We start from the raw sequence: 21933 nt of genomic DNA, 5'->3' as shown, positions 1-21933 counted from the left end.
ACATCCTCTTTGAGTAATAGGTTACTGTATGAGGCGTTCAGGTCCCCATGCTGTCCCTGATGAAGATTCAGTAGCACTATACCGTGCTATGTCTTCTTTACACACACCACACACAATATACACACGCTGAAGGGCCTCAGTTAAGTGATTATAATGGCAACCCTTGCTGGGTCATACTCTGTTGGCGTCTTAGAAGTGTGTGACGTGTGTGTCTTAGACGTGTGTGTGTGTGTGTTCCCTGGTTTTTAAGTTGGCAGTATTACCAGCTCCCTGTGGTCTGGCCCTCGGTGGGTCTTGAGTTGTGGCTGGCGGTGTTGGGAGTCGTGGCATTCTCAGCACCCTGGAGGGTCTTTGTAGAACCGCCACAGCATTGCGTGCGCGTGGCCTTGGCGTGGAGTGGCTTAATTAAAAAAGGGAACATTTCAGCCTGTTAAATTGGTTGAAGGAATGTGTGCATGTTGCCATGGAAAAAGGTCAGTGTCTTAGCAACAAGGGTGCCAAGGGAACCCCCCCCCCACCCCCTTCCCACACCCACCCACGTGTGATTGAGTGCCGGGGTCCAGCGTTGTCGCTACGAGAGAGCGAAAAGAGTAAGATGTGTGTGTGTGTCAGTCATCACCAGACCAGCAGGCGGCGCTGTGTCTGCGGCAGTCACTCCGGGCTGAGACTGAGGACCAGTCTCTCTCACACACACACACACACACACCCACACAACACTCACCTGCCCTGACATCTCTGTTGTCCCTGTACTCCCCACGCCGCCGATCTGTGTGAACATGTCCAGAGGGACTGCGGACGAAAGTGGAAATTTGGTGTTTTTTTTTATTAAGCTGAAAGGATTGGCTTGGTCAGGCTTAGACCGAGAGGCAGACAGAGCCCTCTATTTGCAACTGAGAGTGAGTCATGTGCAATGAGGATGATGGATGGACCAGCAGCAGCATGCATGCGCAGTTTGCATATATGAGAGAGAGAGAGAGAGAGAGAGAGAGAGAGTATTGATTCTGTGGTTGCATGCGCACGCACAGCAAGAGTCATAATTTCCACACAGAAACACACTCTCTCGTTTGCTCCTTCTTAGCCCCTCCTCTCTACCATCACCTACACTGACTATAATTCAAGAAGACTACTTTTTAAATAGGAGCTCAGTTTTAAGAATGGGTCATCAGTTAGATTTGGAAACACAAGGCTGCATGTCTAGCTGTCGCCACAAATTTAGCAATAGTTCATCTCATTTGATCTTTCTTGAGCTCCGTATAAAAACACAGTCTCTCCTCATTTTGTTTTTAATTAACAGCTATTTGTGGGAAGAATTTGCCTCAGTGGAGACCTAAATGAATTAGGCAATCAGGCAAATTGAATTCAGAGCCAGGAGACCTTGGATAAGAGGAATGGGCCACCGCGTCGTGGGGGAAGGGATAAGTGCTTCTGTAGAACAGGGACCAGTGTAGTCGTAGAGATAAATGATTGGATTAAAACACATTTCTTGCCCATGGTCAGAACTAGACGTGTCTGACTGACCGTGAAGTAGAACAAATAGTTTTATATTATTATTTTCACACAGACAGACACTTTTTTTTCTTTGGGTTCTTAAAGCTGCAGTTGGCAAGTCTGACAGATTGAGGGGACTTAACCAAAATTTTTAATGTTTACAACTCTCATGCCCCTTCCCCACTACCACCAAGCACCCTCTCATCGAGTTTGTGCTCGTCAGTGCGCACCAGACTGCAGCAGACTGTGATCGACAGTCAGATCTCACACAGCCCTGCTCTGATTGGACCAGAAGAACCGGGAGCTGTGGATTTTGCAAAACAAATCACAGGCTCTAGGTGGAGGTAGAAATGCGGGTTTTTTTCTAAAACCGCTGATTTATATTGTTTTGTTCGGAGCATAGTGTCGGTTTCAGTGAATATGATCAATAAAATCTTGCCAACTGCAGCTTTAAGACTTCTTCCCTTTCACCTAGAGATATGAAATGTATAGGAGGCAGTGTGGCACAGAGGTGTCCAGTGATAACTGCAAAAAGGCCGCCCGTCACTCAGTGAGGTCACTCGGCCTTGATGTGTGAATCTAAACAAACACTTTTCTTTGCTGTATGTCTTAAAAGAGTTGGTTTGACTTGTAAAGCTTCATCAAGAAGTGTAGGCTACGTCTAACCAAAAAATTCCAAAGGCACACTGCTTTTATAGTTAAAAAGCCTTTAATTTAGGTGGGCTTACGCGTTGCGACAGAACATGTCTTTATCAGAGCACTTTTCTTTGCTTCCTGTAAGTGTCTGTTCATAGATGGTGCGCCTATCGCATCTAACATACCAAGACTGCTTTAGATTTAACATTGAGCATACCAAGGAGTGCCTTAATCCGGGTTCACATTGTACACGGCATGCGCTGCGCTCGCCGCTAGGTTGCTCTTGGTTGAGGTAGCGTCCCAAAGATTTTTGTTGTGCTTGTCGCCGGGCTCAACACAAAATACCTATGATTTCCACCGCGCTGTGGTAAAAGGTCAACATGGTTGACCTTTTACTGCGGCACTTGCAAAAATGGCAAAGCGGTAAAATGTGTTTTTTGCGCGCTCAAGCCATTAACAATAATGGGTATGATAGCTTGCACGTACAACGTGAACCCCCCCCTATCAGATTAAACATGGAACATGCCGTAGGCTGTCTTAGATTTAACATCAAACATACTAAGGGTTGTCATTCAACATACCAAAAGACTGCCTTCTATTTAACCTCGAACATACCAAGGATTGCCATAGCAAAGACTCCCTTGGATGATCGAGATAAATATTTAGTGTGTGGACGCACTGGTGATCTCTTTTCTTCATCTGATTGATCTGTATTAAGTGGGTTTGGCTTTATTTTAGTTTTATTTGTTTTGGCCCCTTCGGTGGCTGACCTTGAACTATGAAAGGGGAAACTTACCTTGAACTATGAAAGGGGAAACTTACCTTGAACTATGAAAGAGTATGAAATTGTAAACATAAACTGAATGATCTTCATTTCCAGAGTTGTTGACAATTGCAAGATCATTACTGTTGATCCATAAAGAGGCCTTAGTGGCCCTGAGCTTTTATAATGGGGCTGCAGCACACACTTCTACCTGAGTGACAAAGAAAGGCCCTTATGGGTCACGCTGCTTGTAGGCAAACACACACACACACACACACACACACACGTCCTTATGGGTCACACTGCTTGTAGGCAAACACACACAGACACAAACATACTCACACACACACACACACCCTTATGGGTCACACTGAAGTAGATGGTGTGGACTACTACAGGATGCCCCTGAAAGGAATCTTGGTGGTTTGAAAACTTTCTCCCCCAGATACAGACCTGGGATCTTTGTAGTTTGAGAACATATTCCCCCAGAAATAGAACTGGGATCTTTGTGGTTTGAGAACATATTCCCCAGAAATAGAACTGGGATCTTTGTGGTTTGAGAACATATTCCCCAGAAATAGAATTGGGATCTTTGTGGTTTGAGAACATATTCCCCCAGAAGTAGAACTGGAATCTTGGTGGTTTGGGCTCATCATCTGTAAGTGACATCCATTTAAATGAGGTTTCGTACCCTGACTGATCAAGAATAGGTGTAGTTTGTCTGTAAACCATCTCCGGTTAAAAGATGTTCAATCTCTCATCTAGTTCAAATGGCTGAAACTAGACAATCCTGTCCAATGTGTCTTGCAAACAGTAAAGTGGGCTTAGATGGGATACCATCTCCATATGGGGTGTGACCCTCTCTGTTCTTCTGCCCAGGCACTGGGTGTGTCCATACTGCCAATTCTTCATATGGAATTCTTGACAAACGTGTTCACTCATGTTGCAGTAGCCATACAGCAGGTACAGTAGAGGCTGTAATGTGTGTGTGTGTGTGTGTGTGTGTGTGTGTAGCGTCTTTGTGGCTGTGTGTGTGGCCGCGTAGAAGGTCTTTTGTTGCATACAGTGGGCATGGGGATGACTTTAAACAAAGTCCTTTGTTGGGTACTGTGTGTGTGTGTGTGTGTGTGCATGGGGATATGGGGCTAATTAAGAGATTAGGAGTCTCCCCCACAATAGCTACCAATACGCACGGCACACACACACACATGCACGCACACACACGCACACATGCATGCACGCACACACACACACATGCACGCATGCACGCACACACATGCACACACACACATGCACACACACACATGCACACACACACACTCTGACCTCCTACAGCATCAGCCACATCTCTTCTCTTCAATTCTCTCTCTCTCTCTCTCTCTCTCTCTCTCTCTCTCTCTCTCTCTCTCTCTCTCTCTCTCTCTCTCTCTCTCTCTCTCTCTCTCTCTCCTCCATCTGTTTATTTCTTCCTATCCTGTATCACCTTTTTTATTTTCACCTTCTTTTCCTCTTTACCTCTGATCCCTCTTTTTTTGCTCTTCCTCTCCATCTGTCTCTCGTCATCAGTTCTTTGGTGGTGAGGGGTGCATTCAGTGTGCAAAAAAAGGGTAATTACGCTTTAATGATCATTGAATCATTAAACCCTTTTCACTTTTCTCATTTCCTGTGAGATTGGCCTTCCCCTGAGGTGTGTGTGTGTGTGTGTGTGTGTGTGTGTGCGCGCGTGTGTGTGTGTGCGTGTAAGATAACAGTCCTGGAGGATTTTTTTTTTTGAACTTCCTTTTATTTTGTTTTCACATCAGTCATACAATGCATCAAAACAAAGTCTTATATGACATAAGGTTGAATAACAAATATGTCAGTCTTAGGATCAACTACTAAAAGGATCAAATACTTAAAGGCTGATCAAATCATTCAGTAACTTTATACATTGTTATTCCTAGACCTGCCTTCAGGTTCCAACAGAGAAGACACAAAAACAGAAACAAAGACAGACAAAGGCATAGAAAAAAAAAAAGTTATATTAAGTGGAGATGAACCAGTGTTGCACAGTGTATCGATACTAAAAAGCTATCACGATGCTTTCACGCAAAAAACGATACGATTTCCGACGTTTTTAGAATCTATACTTTATTAAAATAATAACGGTCTGTGTGAACTGCTGCTCACTGCTCCTTGCACGCATCTAGGCAAGTGGGCGTGTCAAGCAGGCAGCTCTGAGTGAGTGAGTGAGTGCGCAGAAACATCAACATAGTTCTTTGCCGACAGTCCTCAGCCTTGTGGATAAAAAAAAAATGATGTGAAATCTGGAACTATTTCGGATACATCGCGAAATAGTGAAGGCAAGCCATCAGGTACACAGAGGCCTGTTTGTAAAATATGTTTCAAAGTCATTTAAAAGCAGTATGCTACGCATGGAACTTGGCTAAACACCTCGCAGACATATCCCAACATTTTTAAAGAGTTCAAAGAACGACAGGTTAACGAATATGCTATAGAAAACACAACTACATGGTTAGTGCTAAGTTCTTCTCTTCTGTTTTGTGAAAGTGAAACGAGTATGGTTCTCTGGGATAAAGCGAACCTTCCTTCATCAATGAATTTTGACGAGACATAACGAGCTGTAATCATAGGGTGCTAACGTGATGAAAGCGCAATGTTCACACCAGAATAACATTACCAACACTACCAAACAATCTATTTCATGTTCGGTCAGTACTACTGGTAAAATTTGTCATGGCATGTAGACTGCAATTTGTTCAATAATTATTGCCCAGATGTAGGATAGGCTACCCGAAATGCGCTAATTAAAGCCCACAGCATATTACCATCAAAGCATGTTGAGTCCTAATAATAAAGAATAATAGCGGCTTATTGTTACGTGGTAGCAAATCATGTTATCAAAGAAATAGACGTAATGTAATGCACACAGATATATTGCAACAGGTAATGGTGTAGGCCTATCTGACGAAGACCTGAGTGGTTGGAATGTCGTACTTGTACACTGGGCGCAAAGAAGACTATCCTCACATTTTCCCCTTTGCAACTGTCAAATAAATCCCATGAACACGGGAAGGCCTAGGGTAGCCTATACTGTACATCAGATGGCCTAAAGATTAGGCCCCTCTGCATAGCATTCAGTGATTTGCATGCAGTAATTTCAACACTGACCTTGATCTAGCCTAGTTTGGCTATTTAATGCTTCTTTATTGCCAAAACACAACACAACAAATGAACTATAACAAGGACTTAATCACACAAAGTAGGCCTACTATTTTACAGACCATAAAAAATAATAATTATGTAGGAAGTTTAGAACCCAGAATTGACCTGCACACTACAAAAGTGCACCGAATTCAACACAAATGACTCCATACACTTGGAGGAGGTATGAGTCCTTTCTTTTCCAGATATCTTAGGATTTCGCCGTAGTATCGTTTCAGTATCGAGCATTGTGATATTTATGGCAGGTATCGTATCGAAGTCATACTTTTGGTATCGTGACCACACTAGATGTAACACAATAGAGGTCCAGTTATTGAGAAATACTTCTGACTTTAGCTGTAACACTGCAGTGGTGTATTCCATGTGATACACCTCTTGGACTCTATCCCTCCATTGGACTATAGTGGGGGGGCTGCGGCTTCAACCACGAGGCTGTGATGACTTTATTTGCAATTAGCAGAAGTGTCCTTAACAATTTTGTAAGGCTACCTTCCAGGAAGTCCTCCGGTACTATGCCGAATAAAAAATGTATTGGTTCCATCGGTAGGTCTATAGATAAGCATTGCTTTATTTCTCTCTGTATATTTTTCCAATATTCTAATACTTTTGGACAATCCCAGAATATATGTGTGTGATCCTCAAGTAAGCCACAACCCCTCCAACACTCAGGTGAAGTATTACCCCATCTTGACGTAACAAGTAGTGTTCTAAAATATCTCATTTTCAGCTTCCAACCATATTCCCTCCAACTGAGGCTATTTGTTACCTTATGCCCTTGTTCAAATGAAGTTTTCCACTGTTTGTCAGATATAACTGTTCATCTCCAGTTCCCATTTTTCTTTGATATCCAAGTTGTTCTCTCCCAGATCTTCTTGTGATGCCTTATATAAATGTGATATTATTTGTTTTGTCACTGTTTCCTGTATAGTTAAAATTAAAAGATGCTCTATTTTAGATGGTAGTGAACAAAGGTTTTCCCATTCTTTATGTTTCTTTAGATAGTCTCTTATTTGTAAAAACCTGAAAAAGTCTTCATTTGCTAAATCATACTTTTCTTTAATTTGTTCAAATGACTTTAATACAGTTCCCTCAAATAACTGGTCCAAGACTTCCAAACCCTTGTCCTTCCATCTTTCAAAACCCTTGTCTAGTCTTGCTGGAATGAATTCTATATTTTTAGCTATGCTTATGGCTCTGGATATGGTCATAGGTGATTTTGTAGTTTTAACCCATATGTTTGTAAGCTTTTTCATCCTATTGGTGTCTAAGTTAAGGAATGGGAGGGAGTTCAATGGAACATCTAGACATTCAGACTGTTCCATTCCTACCCAAACAGTATCTTTTTCTTGAGATACCCAGGAAACCATGGATCGTAATTGGGCTGCCCAGTAATATTGTTTCAGATTAGGTAAATTCAGGCCTCCGTTGATTTTTGTACATAGTAATCTTCTGGGTTAAATCTAGGGGGTTTGCTTTGCCATATGAATTTAGAAAACCATTTTTCTATAGTGGTGAAAGTAGCTGAAGGGACAAGAATAAGCAAAGATTGGAAAAGAAAAAGCAGTCTGGGGAGGATGTTCATTCGAATAGTCTCCACTCTTCCCATCAAAGAAAGTGGCAACACTTCCCATCTTATAAGATCTGCTTTTATACAATTCATCAACTTCCCATAATTGTCTGTGAACATATTTGTTAGATCTGTAGTTAGAATTATTCCCAAGTATCTAAATCTTTGTGATCACCTATGCAAGTTAAAATGTCATCTGCATATAGTGATATTTTATGTTCTGTATTTCCCATCTCTTAAATAGTTGTGACCCATCTTCTACATTTTGAGTGAAAGCCCATCCCAGACAATGTCTTAAACAAAAACTCCCAATTCAGTGTCAAAAGCCTTCTGTGCATCAAAGCTTATAAGCATTGATGTCTGTTTATTTTTCTTTGCACAGGTAATTATGTTTAAAGTTCTCCTTATATTATTAGCACCCTGTCTGCATGGAATAAACCCTGTTTGGTCTGACTTAATAAGTGATCCAATATGTCTTTGAACTCTTTGCGCTAAGATGCTTGTCAACAATTTCTGGTCATTACATAACCGGCTAATAGGTCTGTATCCTTTGCATAGTGTTGGATCTTTTCCTTCCTTGTGTATCACAGATATGATGGCCTGCGACCAGGTCCCAGGAGGGTTACCCTTGGAGAGAGCATATCTAAACACCTCAGTTAACACTGGTGCTAGGTCATTGATGAAGCACTTATAAAATTCTCCAGGGAGACCGTCAACTCCTGGGGATTTATTATTTTTTAATCTCTTTATTGCATTTCTTATTTCTACATCTGTTATCGGTGATATCATTTGTGATGACGCTTCCTCTGATAATGTGGGGAGCTTTACATTTTTATGGAAGATGCTGGTTTTATCAGTTGTCATTTGAGACCTGGGTTCCTTATATAAATTGTGATAGAATGTTGCAAATGCCTCTACCACTTCTTTGGGGTGTGATACTGTTTTACCAATTGTTGGATGAACTATTTTGGCGACAGTTCGGTTAGCTTGGGCTTTGCGAAGTTGAAAAGCTAAAAGACGGCTAGCTCTGTTTCCATTCTCATAATACCTCTGTTTAGTAAATCTCAGAGCTCCTTCTGCCTTCAGTGATAACAGTTTATCTAAGGCTTTTCTTGCTTCTTTAAGTTCAGTAAAAACATTGCTGGAGCCTGCGCCCTTGTGCTGCATTTCTAACGATTTTATTTTATTTTCTAGCTTCTTGCTGTTCCTCCAGTCGTATTCTCTTCAGTTTGGATGAAACCTGTATAAGTTCCCCTCTCATAAATACTTTTGCTCCCTCCCATAGTATTATAGGGTTGACTTCCCCATTATCATTTATCTCAAGATATTCTTTTAAATGTTGCCTCAACTCCTCAACAATTTCAGTGTTATTCAGTATTGATACATTCATTGTCCTGTACTTAAAAAAAGAGTGCGTTCCTAAATGTAGTTTCAACATGACTGGAGCATGGTCACTTAAGGTTATCGGTTCAATATGACAGTCAATTATCTTATACATATATTGTGGAGGAATACAGAAACAGTCAATTCTAGAATAACTGTTATGCACATTGGAGAAAAAAGTCTTTCCCCTTGGGATTTTTAACTCTCCATGAATCTACAAGACCCAACTCAGAAATGAAATTATTTATCATATGTGTTTTAGGGCTTGGAGGTCCCTTTTCTATAGGCATCCTATCCATCTTTCCATCTTGTACTGCATTAAAGTCTCCTCCTATTATCAACATTCCTTTGGAATTATCTGTTCTAGTATTTGCCAGCTCTTTGAAAAAACTTGGATCGTGCTCATTTATATTCATTCAGAATCGAGAATTCAAGTTCTCCCACACTTCCCACCACCATTACAAATCTTCCTAATTTGTCCTGCACCACCTTTTCAGTACTAAAAGCCAAAGTTCTATTTATTAAAATGGCCCCCTCTCTTTTTTTTCCATGTGAAGCACTATATACTAGACTAACCCATTCTCTTCTTAGTTTCACATGTTCATTGTCATTGAAATGAGTCTCTTGTAGCAGAGCAATTGAACAATGTGTTTTTTTCAACTGATTGAATATTTATTTATGTTTTTTTTTTTTATAGGATAGTTTAAACCATGGACATTATAACTGACATTAACTTATCCATATAGACGACTGTACCCCTTCGTACCTTTTAATATAAACACCCTTTCTTCTATATAAACATAATGCACCTTATATGACTGCACTGGTATACCGTTAGTATGTAAAATCAAACATTGTAAAGAACAAGAACACAAAATCAACAGGAAGAGAAAACTGACTTCCTAAAGCCCGACTGATTTAAAACGCATCAGAGACCCAGGAGAAGAGCTTCCCGTTCATCACGTTCCACACGGATACCCAGGTCCATGAGTTTCAGCTGCGTCCCTGAGGGTTGCGAAGGTCTTCACGCCGGAATCTAGATTCATTTTTAACTTTGCTGGGAATGGTGATTTGCACTTTAATGTTCTTCTCTTTCAGTTGCTTTATTATGTCCCTAACTTGTTTGCGTTTCTTCTGGGTGTCCGCAGTGTAATCTTGGTCGAAGAAAATGTTCTGATCGTTATATGTCGCTCCTCCACAACGTTTCCACCCTTCTTGAATTACCATCTCCTTAACCCTGTAGTCCAGAAATCGGACGATAATGGACCGGGGTGGGCTCTTCGGGTCTTTCGGCTTCATGGTTAGAGAGCGGTGTGCTCTCACTATGTTGAAGTTCAGATCCCTAGGCAACGCAAGTGATGTTCGGATAAGGTCGCTTATGAAATCCAACATGTTGATGCTATTTTCTTCGTCCTCTTTCACTCCATAGATGCGCAGGTTGTTCCTTCTCGCTCTTGATTCGAGATCCTCACACTTGGCAGCCACACTAGCTTCTCGATGGAGCAGATAGCGGAGAGCTCTTTCATTTCGTTGAGTTTTTTTCCTCTGCGTCTACCACTCTCTCTTCATAGTCTGTCATTCGTTGTTCAAGTTGTGTTGTCCTGTCCGCCACCTCACTAAGAGCAGTTTCTACCCTCGTTAAGGATTCTTTGGTATCTTTAGAAGCTTCAGCGTGCTCCTTCCTTAATGTGCGCAGCTCGGCTAGCCCTGCCACCATGCTTTCCTCGCTTAGCCCAGAATCAGTTTGTTGGTCTTTAAACGTTTTCGGTGGCTTGTTGGTCTTCTTTTCAGATTCTTTTCGAAGGTTTGCCATAATGATTACTTGGTATGATTGTTTTTAATGAAAAAGAAAATTACGTTTTGGCTAGGTTTTTTTGAAGTCAGGCTGTTGCCTTGGTCATGACATCACCGGAAGTCCCAAGGACCCTTAATGTTAAGTGTAGTTGCCCAAGAAAAATGATTACCAACTCTTAGACGTATATGACTGTGTAAAGCTCTCTCTCTCTCACACACACACACACACACACACACACACACACACACACACACACACACACACACACACACACACACATACATTGCTCACGTGTCCTGTGACTGTCCTGTGATGGCACATGGTCTTTAAAAAAGCTAAGCTACTGCATGCGTGCGGCATGCAGACAGACACACACACACACACACACAGACAGACACGTGAGTGTCATATAAAAAATGTAAATGAGGGTCTGCTCTGAGGGTTATTGTTTTCAGACACACTGTACACTACTGGCAGATAGCATTCCATTATCCCTTACACACACACAGACAAACAGACAAAAAAGTGCAGAATGGCACAACTGCTACTAAACACACGCACCACAAGGGTTGTAGGGCATAACTGCTAACACACACACACGCACATACACACAGACAGCAAGTACTGTAGGGCATAACTGCTACATACACACACACAGACCCTGTCGCCAGCTGTTTGCGGCTGGCCTTTGAAGGGCGCTTGTGTAACAGCAGAATGCCTTGCACTACTCCGGAGAACATGACTACAGACTCTGCCTTCTCAACTGTGTGAATTTTACACACACACACACAATCTCCAATTTGATCTAAGATGTAGCCTTCACAGTCTAGCATGCTGTAGACTCGGCTGTGTGTGGAGTTGTGTGTGTTTTCTGCAAGTACACATCTTGTCTTCACAGCTGTTGTCTGTCTTTATACTGCTTTGAATAACCTTTGTGTGCGTGTGTGTGTGTGTGCGCGCGTGTTTTCTGAGGACGCTTGTTCGTGTTCCTACCAGTCTGCTCTATATCTGTCTTGCTCATCGCTCTGTGTGTGTGATGGTGACTGTGCTGCCACCCACATTTGGAAGTGTCTGTGTCTGTGTGTCTCTGTGTCTGTGGGACTTGTCTGTGTCTGTGTGACTTGTCTGTGTGTGTGTGTGTGTGTAGATGCTGCCTTAGCTCAGTGGTTCTCAACCTTTTTTCAGTGATGTACCCCCTGTGAAATATTTTTTCAGCCAAGTACCCCCTAACCAGCGCAAAGCATTTTTAGCTGAGAAAAAAAGACTTAAAACAGAGCAATAAAACATATTCTTCAAGATACAGCGGAATTTTGCGGCTCTGGTTTAACCTTCTTTGCCACTTGTCCCTCCGTGTTTTCACAAGAATTACCGCTACGCTTCAACCACGACTCCATCGTTTGAGTTTTGATAGTGATTGACAGGTGATGGCGGGTGGCATGTGACGGGTTGGGTCGAACCATCCTGGTATGGGGGGACTCTGTGTTTTTAGGATAATGAAATTGAATAGCCTACTGAAATATAAAATTAATTTTATGATCTTATATTTTCCTGAAATATTTATTAAATAATTGTTTTTAAAGTATTTTTGCATGGATTCTACTTTTTAAATATATGTATATTTTAAAATCTCACGTACCCCCTGGAGTGCCTTCACGTACCCCCATTTGAGAACCACTGCATTAGCTCATATCTCTTACATCTTGTGATCTCAAGTTCAGCCAGTTTTTCTTCTCACGCCACAGCAGTATAGTTTGTACAATGGATGACGGTGCGTTCACACTTCACTTGTTTTGTATACAGATGGATTGTTGTCATCGTGGTACAAAGGTTTGTGTCATTTTGTGACAATCTGACCGTTACCACCACCACATTGACTAAGAGTCAGGGAATTGTATCATTTTGGGGGCAAAATCATGGAATATCAGGGAATTTTGTTTAAAATGTACTTGCCAAATTACATAATTACAAATATATTTCCACTCGGAATTGGTGTATATCTGGTTATTAGCTTTACTGCTTGCTTGAGTAGTTGTGGTTAGTCCAACTTTGTTTATTCAATGCCCATTTATTCATCTCCCTCTCTAACAAATTCTTTAACGCTACGTGACTGTTCTGAAATCTTTGGTCAGTATATTGTACCCTTCATTATATAGTAGTTTAAATAAATTATATAAATTCAGTTTTTTTTTTTTTTTTTGTGCAGGGAAAGTCATGGAATTTTACATTTCAGTTAGAGTGGGAACCCTGCTATTACATTTACTGAAACGTTTCTTCTGAGTAATCTCAGGCGATTTAAAAAAAAAAAAACACGCTTGCTGCTGGATTCTGAGATGACGTGATTGTGTGAGTGTGTGAGCGTGACGAGAGAGGGTGGAGGGAGGGATGGAGTGAATGTGTGTGAGAGTGACGAGAGAGGGTGGAGGGAGGGATGGAGTGAATGTGTGTGAGGAACGACAGGGAAGGGAGGGATACCACAGGCATGTGTTGCGTATCGCCTCTCTGGAGTGCCCTCTGCTTGGCCATGATGATGATGGGGGGTGTGTGTGTGTGTGTGTGTGGGGGGTGTAACTCCTGTGCTGTTGGAAAAAATAAGCACCTGTTGATGATTAACACCTATGAAGAATTAACACCTTTCTTGCTTCCCACCCACCTCTCCCTCACCTGTGATCCCACCTTTTCCTCCCTCTCCTCCTCCTTCCCGTCTCTCTTCTGTCTTCTGTCACTCGCTCTGTCGCTCCCTCTCTCCTCCCAGTTTTTAACTCCCCCTCCCTCCCCCCCCCCGCAGATGTGCGGCGCTGGGCCCAGGACAGGAGGTGATGTGTGATCTAGGTACTGGCCTCCATTTTGGGTTTCGCTCGACACTTAGGCCAACCCCCACCAGCCGCCACGCCAAGCCAAGACAGGCCAAACTCGGCGGAAAAGTACCGTTATTGGTGCCCGCAGGCTGCATGGTCATCTATTGTATAGAGTTATCTAACGTAGCAAACTCCAAGCTAAACGCTTGCTGCGTTGGGTAAATCTACATCGTAGTTGATATAATGGCATTTCAAAATACATTTTCTAGCCAATTCAAACTGTCTTCAACATGACAAATGTAAGTAATACTGTCAAATGCAGTTTGCTTCCGTTCCTAGCAGGACTAGTTGCCAAGCAACCAAAACCCAAAGAGAAGGACACTGCAATTGCAAAACAAACTGTGCAGTTCTTTTGAAAACAAGATGTAAAGTTATCTGTAGATCAAGGATGCGCTGCCGACTGAGCCCCAGAGATCTAGTCATAAGGCACGCATGGCCAAACTCAACCAGCCTTGAACTTCAATCTGACGTCACTGGTGGGGGTTGGCCTTCAGAAACTTTCATCCATTCTGCAAGGGAGCGTTCCGATGTCCTCCTCATACGTATGCACCCCTCCACTGCCTTGTGTCTAAATGAAGTGTCCTTACATGCCCCCTACAGCCTAATCTCCTTTCATAAGGGGCTGACCACGCACAGTACAGTACAGGAATCAGGGGCCCAGGCCAGAAGGGGTCTAGCTGTCCAGTGTTTCCCACAGAATTGAATTCTATTTGTGGTCGTAGGTTTGCAGAATTAACCTGAATGCAACAGTTTTTTAACAAATTAGTGCAGTGTGGTTATGATTCTAACCAGATTTAACACAATTTAGTACAACCAGGAAAATCATTGTGTGGTGGTCAATGTTGATATTGTGGTGGGCCGCCACAAATAAGTCAATGTATGGGAAACACTGCTGTCTGTCCTTCCTCGATGCCTTTCTCATGAACGGATGATGTCAGGTCGAGGTTTGGGTGAAGGGGAAATGCTGAGTTCAGTGGCAGCAAGTGGACGGACAGACATGGCTATCTTGAGTTCATCGTCCTGTTCACTGGGCCTCGGTATTGCAGTGTGTTTGAAGGTTAATGCCCTTAAAGGCAAGTTTTCTGAGAGGAGGGACTAAAAAATAGAAATTAAAAAACATTAAAACTAATTCAAATAGAAGTTGGCCTAATTACTGACAGATTTCATGTAATCTGTCTGCACCAGGATTGAGTTGATGAGAGAGAGTTGAATTGGTTTATGTTGATGTGAACCGCCAGTCTAACCACCACCAGGGTGTGGCCAACCTACAGGAGATGCCAGTGCTTGGTGGTGTCCACATCAACACTCCTCTTCTGCAAGCACATGGTTGGCATTCAGGAAGAGTACAACCTGTGGCAGGTTGGTTCACTAAAACTAAAACCCTGACCGACAGAGTTAAGGCCTATTCACACCAAGAACGATAACTATAACCATAACGATAAAAGCGTTCACACTGAACAACGATAAACAAAGTCTCTCCTTGTTTTAATGAATGTGACGGTTAAAACTAGATGGGTTCTGATTGGCTATTAGCTTTTTATCGTTCTGAAAATCGCTCTGAAGGTGATCCCCAACAATATCGTTCTTCATGTCGTTATTGTTATAGTTTATGTGTGAACGTCATCATTCATATTAACGAGAACGATATTTATTTATAGTTATCGTTGTCGTTGTAGGTGTGAATGGACCTTTTACAGTTAGTGTCCAGTTCCAAGCCTGCAGTGCCCTGTGAAATTGATCTAATTCTCCTGTGAAAAGTGACCGCAGTACCGAGACTTTGCAAGATGGAGGACGCTAGCTGACTCTGGGCTAGCACGCATAGGTGTTAACTGAACACGCTCCCAATGACCGGTATGCGAACACACAGCCCTGACGGCAGGGGTTTTTGGAAGCAGGTTCCTAAACCCAGCTACACACACACACACACACACACACACTCTACTCATTTGATTTAATACACACATTTGACCTAAAATGGGCAAATAAATGATTACATACTTGCCCTACTTCCTAGTTGTGTTGTGTTTTGTTGTTCTCCTAATTCTCTAAGCACATTGTATTAAATGGCAGGCCGTTTGGGAAACGGAGGCCCTGGCACTGAGACCACCAGGCGCTGGTTCAAGTATTCGCACAGGGAGGAGAGAGAGGCTGGCGTTTGGCTGGCAGTCTTGTGGCATACCTGGCACAGCGTAGCTAAATGCCCGTTTGGCAGTGACCGTCGAGCGCAGGTAGCCCGGTGATGGCTCCAGCTGCTCCGTGTTTGTTTTGTTGTTGTTCTGTTTGTTTTTTGTGTTTCGCCAGTGTGATTTGTAAACAGTGGACATGCTGAAGTTGTTTCCCCAGCTTTTTAGCGGCTTAGATACCTCAGGAATAAGGCCTCCAAAAGGGAAATATTAGCATAACCGCAGCAATGAGGAGCGTGTGGTCACTGTGACCACTGACGGCAAGTTGGACCAGTGTCCAGTAATGGTGGTGCAGTGTCGTAATTAGAGCTAAAGCGTACTAGCAGATGAGCACAGATGTTACAGATGAGCAGTTGGCTGTAGCCATGTTGACCACTGACACACACACACACACACACACACGTAGGAATAGATCAGGAGGAATAGAAGTGGAGATAGCTGAAGGCCAAATATTAAGCAAACAGTTCCTGACATGCTTCCAGAAGTAAGAAATGCCAACACCTTTCTTAATCCACCCACATGTCTCTCTCTCTCCCTCCTTCCTCCCCTCTCCCCCTTTCTCTCCCTCTCATTCCCAGTCTCTATCCCTCCATCCTGCATTCTTTTCACTTCCTCCTCACCCTTCACCTCATTTCACACTTCTCATGTTATTTTAATTCTCTCTCACACACACGCACACACACACTGTTACGTACACAATGTGTTTATTTTTATGTCTGCATGTGTTATGATTGTATGAAGTCATAACATAGGGCTGGATCATAAATAGTTTTGATGTCCAGTTCAGTAAGTCCTTATGACCACAGGCAGCCGAAACCTGGCTTAACAGAGCCTAAACCTGGCTTTTAGACTTAAACTGAGTGGTCACTTGGATGATCTTACCTCAATTGCACCACTATTTTTAAAACCAGCCAATGAAATCCAGTATTGTTTACCTCTAAGCCAATCAGGCTAGACCTTAATCCTGGTGGCAGCCAATGACGATGCTTCCTGTGGCTCCTCTCCCAGCAGATGACCTGGCCAACCAATCCCTGGGCTATGTGACAGAGCTGAGTGAGGAGAGCACAGCGCTGGTGTGGGAGTGTGAGCAGGCCGAGGAGGAGGAGGAAGAGGCGGACGGAGCGGAGCGCAGAGGAATGGGAGTGGGCAGGAACACCACCTCCAAAGCCATGGACTCCACGGGAGAGGGCGGGAAGTACGAGGAGGACACCAAGCGTGCCGCTGACTTCTACCCCGTCCCTGTAAGTGTGTGTGTGTAAGAGAGAGTGTGTGTGTGTGTGTGTCTGCGAAAGAGAGAGTGTGTGTGTGTGTGTCTGTGAAAGAGAGAGTGTGTGTGAAAGAGTGTGTGTGTGAAAAAAGTGTGTGTTAGGGGTGAAACGGTACATATTCGTATTGAACCGAAACGGTACGGGCGTCACGGTTCGGTGCATGAATTTACACGGAGAATGCACGGTATAAAAATGCATAAAACTCGCATGCAAATTCATTAATGTAATGCAGAATTACTGTTAGATACGAGAGTTACGAGGGTTCTTTAGGGACACCTAATCTGTAGCCCCGCCTTAACTCTGAAGCTCGTCGATCGAGTCAGTCAGTCAGTCAGAATAGCAGCGCTAAGGTTGAGTATGGCGTGTGGTGGCGACCCACAAGAGTTAGGACTGCTGGTCTCTTTAAGATTGCAAGTTTGGGAAAACGTCGGTTTCCTGGTCAGTTACAGTAGTACAGGCGAGAGAGTGGAGGAGAAGACGAGGACTGTGTCGGCCGTGTTCAGCAGTTGTTGGGTATGTGAGTGGTGTGTGTGTGTGTGTGTGTGTAAGAGAGAGTGTGTGTGAAAAGAGTGTGTGTGTGTGTGTAAGAGAGAGTGTGTGTGTGTGTGTCTGTGAAAGAGAGAGTGTGTGTGAAAAGAGTGTGTGTGTGTGTGTCTGTGAAAGAGAGAGTGTGTGTGAAAAGAGTGTGTGTGAAAAGAGTGTGTGTGAAAAGAGTGTGTGTGAAAAGAGTGTGTGTGTGTCTGTGAAAGAGAGAGTGTGTGTGAAAAGAGTGTGTGTGTGTGTGTGTGTGTGTGTGTGTCTGTGAAAGAGAGAGTGTGTGTGAAAAGAGTGTGTGTGTGTGTGTAAGAGAGAGTGTGTGTGAAAAGAGTGTGTGTGTGTGTGTAAGAGAGTGTGTGTGCGTGTGTGTGTAAGAGAGTGTGTGTGTGAAAAGAGTGTGTGTGAAAAGAGTGTGTGTGAAAAGAGTGTGTGTGTGTGTCTGTGAAAGAGAGAGTGTGTGTGTGTGTGTCTGTGAAAGAGAGAGTGTGTGTGTGGAAATACATCGATTAACACATATCTGACGCCATCACCCAGATGTACCAATCTCTGGAACCAGACGAAAAAAATCTCACTACATTGCTTCACCAGCCTTTAGATACACATACAAATAGGGCCAAAACCTTTTTTTTTTTATCATTATTCTATGTAATATGCACTTATTCACAAATAAGAGCTGCTGTAGGCCTATTTTCAGCTGTATAGCTGATTGTCTTATTTTGTTTACAAGTTGTTTACATCTTACTTTACACAGTTCTGGTTGTTGCAGCTAGCTCAGGGGAGAGACGGTGTGACACTAGGTCAGGGGTGGGCAAACTTTTTGGCTCAAGGGCCGCATTGGGTTTTGAAAATTGGCCGGCAGGCCGCACAACCCCCCAGCCCTGTTTAACAAATGTACTATAAATTGTGCACTGTCGCTTTATAAACACTTTACGTTTATTTCTCAATGATCTTCTGCCCGCTATGGTTAGTGCTGTACTTATGGCTGTGCCCTCTCACAGTTTATAAATGGTCAGTAGTGGGAACTACTGTTGCCTTCATCCTTTTAAAAGTTTCTTATAAGAAGGAGATATCAGTTATCAACAATGACAAGCCAGCTGGAACCTGCCGCTCTCTCTCCCTCTTGAGCGCAGACGCGTTCCCAATTAAATGGAGCATAACGTTCAAGTTAGATCTGCTGCAAAGGAGATAACTAAGAGTAGGCCTATTATCTCTATTTAACATGATGTTTTGACATTAACATTGTAAACATTCTCTAAGGAGAGTGAAAAGCAGTTTGCAGTAAAGCTAACCAACGTCGTCTATCACAGGAAAAAAATAGCGAGCAGCCTGATGACCACATCAAATGCTCAGCGGGCCGGATGAAAGTGCTTGGCGGGCCGGATCCGGCCCGCGGGCCGCAGTTTGCCCACCCCTACACTAGGTGGTACAGCCGGAGACATGCACAATAATAAAAAAAAAAAATTGCCTTGTGCATTTTTGTTTTGCTTTTAAGTGTGTGTGTGCGTGCCAACCCTTAAGCGATGCATGACATCTTCTCAGCCTTACAATCAAACTGTCTGTGAGCATGTTTGTCTGTTAGAGAGATATGTATGAGTTTGAAATAAACAAACCGTGTGTGTGTGTGTGTGTGAGAGAGAGAGAGAGATGTACGAGTTTGAAATAAACAAACCATCTTTGTGTGTGTGTGTTTTGTTTGTGAGAGAGATATGTATGAGTTTGAGATACACAAACCATTTCTGGGAGTGTGTGGGAGTGTGAATTGGGCACATGCACACTGGGCCCACGTAGGATGGGTAATCAGCTGGGTATGAAACTCATTGGCATTTCAGTTTTATTTAAAAAAAAAAAAAATGTTTCTTCTTGTGGTGTGGTGTACTTTGGTGTGAGGCATTTAGGACCATGCTGTGCATCTTTATTGGCATCACTGTGTGTGTGCGTGCGTGCGTGTATCCACTTGAGCTCTGTGATGGAGTGAACAGGCTATAATGATAGAGGCCCGCATGTAGCAACCCATCATTAGAGAGAGAGAGAGAGAGAATAATCCAAACTTAACTTGCTCTCTTTTTTTCAGTCACTATGTACATATTTTCTTCAATTATGCCTTCCTCAGTTTTGAAAATGGCGGTTTCTTCTTAAGAAGAATGTCAATCATGATGTGTGGAGGTTTTTCTTTATACATCCGTACAATCATGAACCAATGCTTTCACTCAATGTGAACAATTTTCTTAACCTTAAAAAACTGTTTTGGCTCGATGGAATTCAGTGAACGAGAAGAAATCTCTCTGCGGCACACATCTTTCATCAACATCAAAAACGATCGATAGCCAACAAAACAATGACACAAACTGACATACTGACACACACACTACATGACACAAACTGACATACTGACACACACACAATACAAGACTGCACAAAGAGTTATTTTTAGAAACTCACAGCCATTGTTGTTTGCTGATGCTGGGACACACGGAGACACAGGCCATCTAGAGAAATCGCTGGACAAATGCTGCTACTACTACTACTAATAATAATATTAATAATAATAAGCTTTATTTGTATAGCACCTTTCATACACAGAATGCAGCTCAAAGTTCTTTACATTTGGAGCATGCAACACAATGTAGTCCCGATGGTTGCAGTTTGTTAGGCGTGATCGCTGCAGTCAGTAGCCTAGCCTACATAAACACTCTCATCGGGGAACTGTCCCCATTACGTGGATCTAAAAACCAACTGATGTTTGAAGTGCTGTGTGCTCCAACACTACTACTACTACTACTTTTTCTTTTAAAGACCATGAGATTCTGTTAAATCTGAATCTGTTACATATAAAGAATTTCAGAAGGGAAGTATATTTTCATGAGATTTTGACATTGATGTTGGCTTTTTAAATATTTGATTGTTTTGTTTGTTTGTTTGTTTTGTGTTTGTTTATTCATTCTTAAATCAACTGTAGAGGATGAGACTGAGAGGTCGAAGTGTCCTCTAGCGACTCTTTGACTGCCTGAACCCTCCGCCATGACTGCAAACATCTGCTACCAGAGCTGTGCTGAGAAGCACTCAAACACATACACACACACACACACACACACACACACACACACACACACACACACACACACTTCCACACAGCGAAAAGAATGTATTCCGAAGCTGCTGGGTAGCTGGAAAGAACTAATTAAATGAAATTGTGCAAACGCTAAACTTGACCCTTAAGACAGAGAGACACACACACACACAGAAAAAAGGTTGTCTGTTCACATGTGGCCAGCTGCCTTATTTATGTATTATGTACACGTGTAGGAGTGTAAAAAAGCTGGTGTGTGTGTGTGTATGTGTGTGTGTAGGTTGTACCTATGATGAGCAGACACTGATCTTTTGATCTGCAGTAGACTATGTTAGCCAAGAAAACAATTTCTTTAACCACACTATAGTGTGTATGTGTGTGTACATTATTCGCTTGCTCGCTCGACAGATGGGCATCCTTTGAGTCAACATGGGTTGTTGTTGTTGCCATGGCAGCCATGGCCTCTTGGTTTGGGCCTTATTTTGTTAGGATGGAGGGCTACCTGTCGGGTAGCCGTGGGATCATGCTTACTCAGTGAAGTTTGGGCAAGCTGCTATATGTGGAGATTGATTTATTTATTTATTTGTTTGTTTGTTTGTTTGTTTGTTTGTTTGTTTGTTTGTTTGTTTGTTTGTTTATTTATTTATTTATTTATTTATTTATTTATTTATTTAAATGGAGTAATGACGAAATGTCAGTAAAAAATTGTTCTGAGATTGCGTAAATGTAAAAAATGCCTAAGCTCTGTCTTGTCCATGTATCATCTGATGTAACAAGCAAACCATTTTGCGCCAGGCTGTCTCTCTTTTGTACCACGTATAGTGTCGTATTAAGTGCAGTCAAGTCGATTGAAGAGTGCCTTGTAAAGAGTGCCAGTTGTAGCTAGTTGAACCTGTTTTAATATGCCTTAGCCACATCACTTCAAATATGTTATCATCTGGCTTTGTAGTTCAGTTTTAGATGGGGTTTGTGTGTGTTTTAAACGGTGTTTGTAAAAATGTTGCTAGAAGAGAAGATAAACTAGCAAAGCATTTCCTGGTACTCCCTGACCTAGATTAGCATATAAACAAAATCTGTCAAATAATGAACTCTTTCTTTCTTTCTTTCTTTCTTTCTTTCTTTCTTTCTTTCTTTCTTTCTTTCTTTCTTTCTTTCTTTCTTTCTTT

General features: G+C 42.5%; 1 protein-coding gene across 6 annotated transcripts in view; it reads left to right on the top strand.

Annotated features, from left to right (window-relative positions):
* slc23a2 (solute carrier family 23 member 2) overlaps window positions 1-21933 on the top strand; it is a 68353-nt gene that overhangs the window by 8177 nt on the left and 38243 nt on the right. For 2 of the 6 annotated variants that reach the window (XM_048243993.1, XM_048243995.1), the window contains exon 2: window positions 16904-17136. In XM_048243993.1, the coding sequence (XP_048099950.1) occupies window positions 16904-17136 (233 nt within the window). Of the gene's footprint in view, window positions 1-13609; window positions 13687-15395; window positions 15564-16903; window positions 17137-21933 lie in introns of those variants that run through there. The other 4 variants (XM_048243997.1, XM_048243996.1, XM_048243998.1 and 1 more) reach the window with 4 other exon arrangements.

Source organism: Alosa alosa, chromosome 5 (genome assembly GCF_017589495.1).
Source record: "Alosa alosa isolate M-15738 ecotype Scorff River chromosome 5, AALO_Geno_1.1, whole genome shotgun sequence".
Classification (NCBI taxonomy): domain Eukaryota; kingdom Metazoa; phylum Chordata; class Actinopteri; order Clupeiformes; family Clupeidae; genus Alosa; species Alosa alosa.
This window is presented reverse-complemented; position numbering and strand designations above follow the sequence as displayed.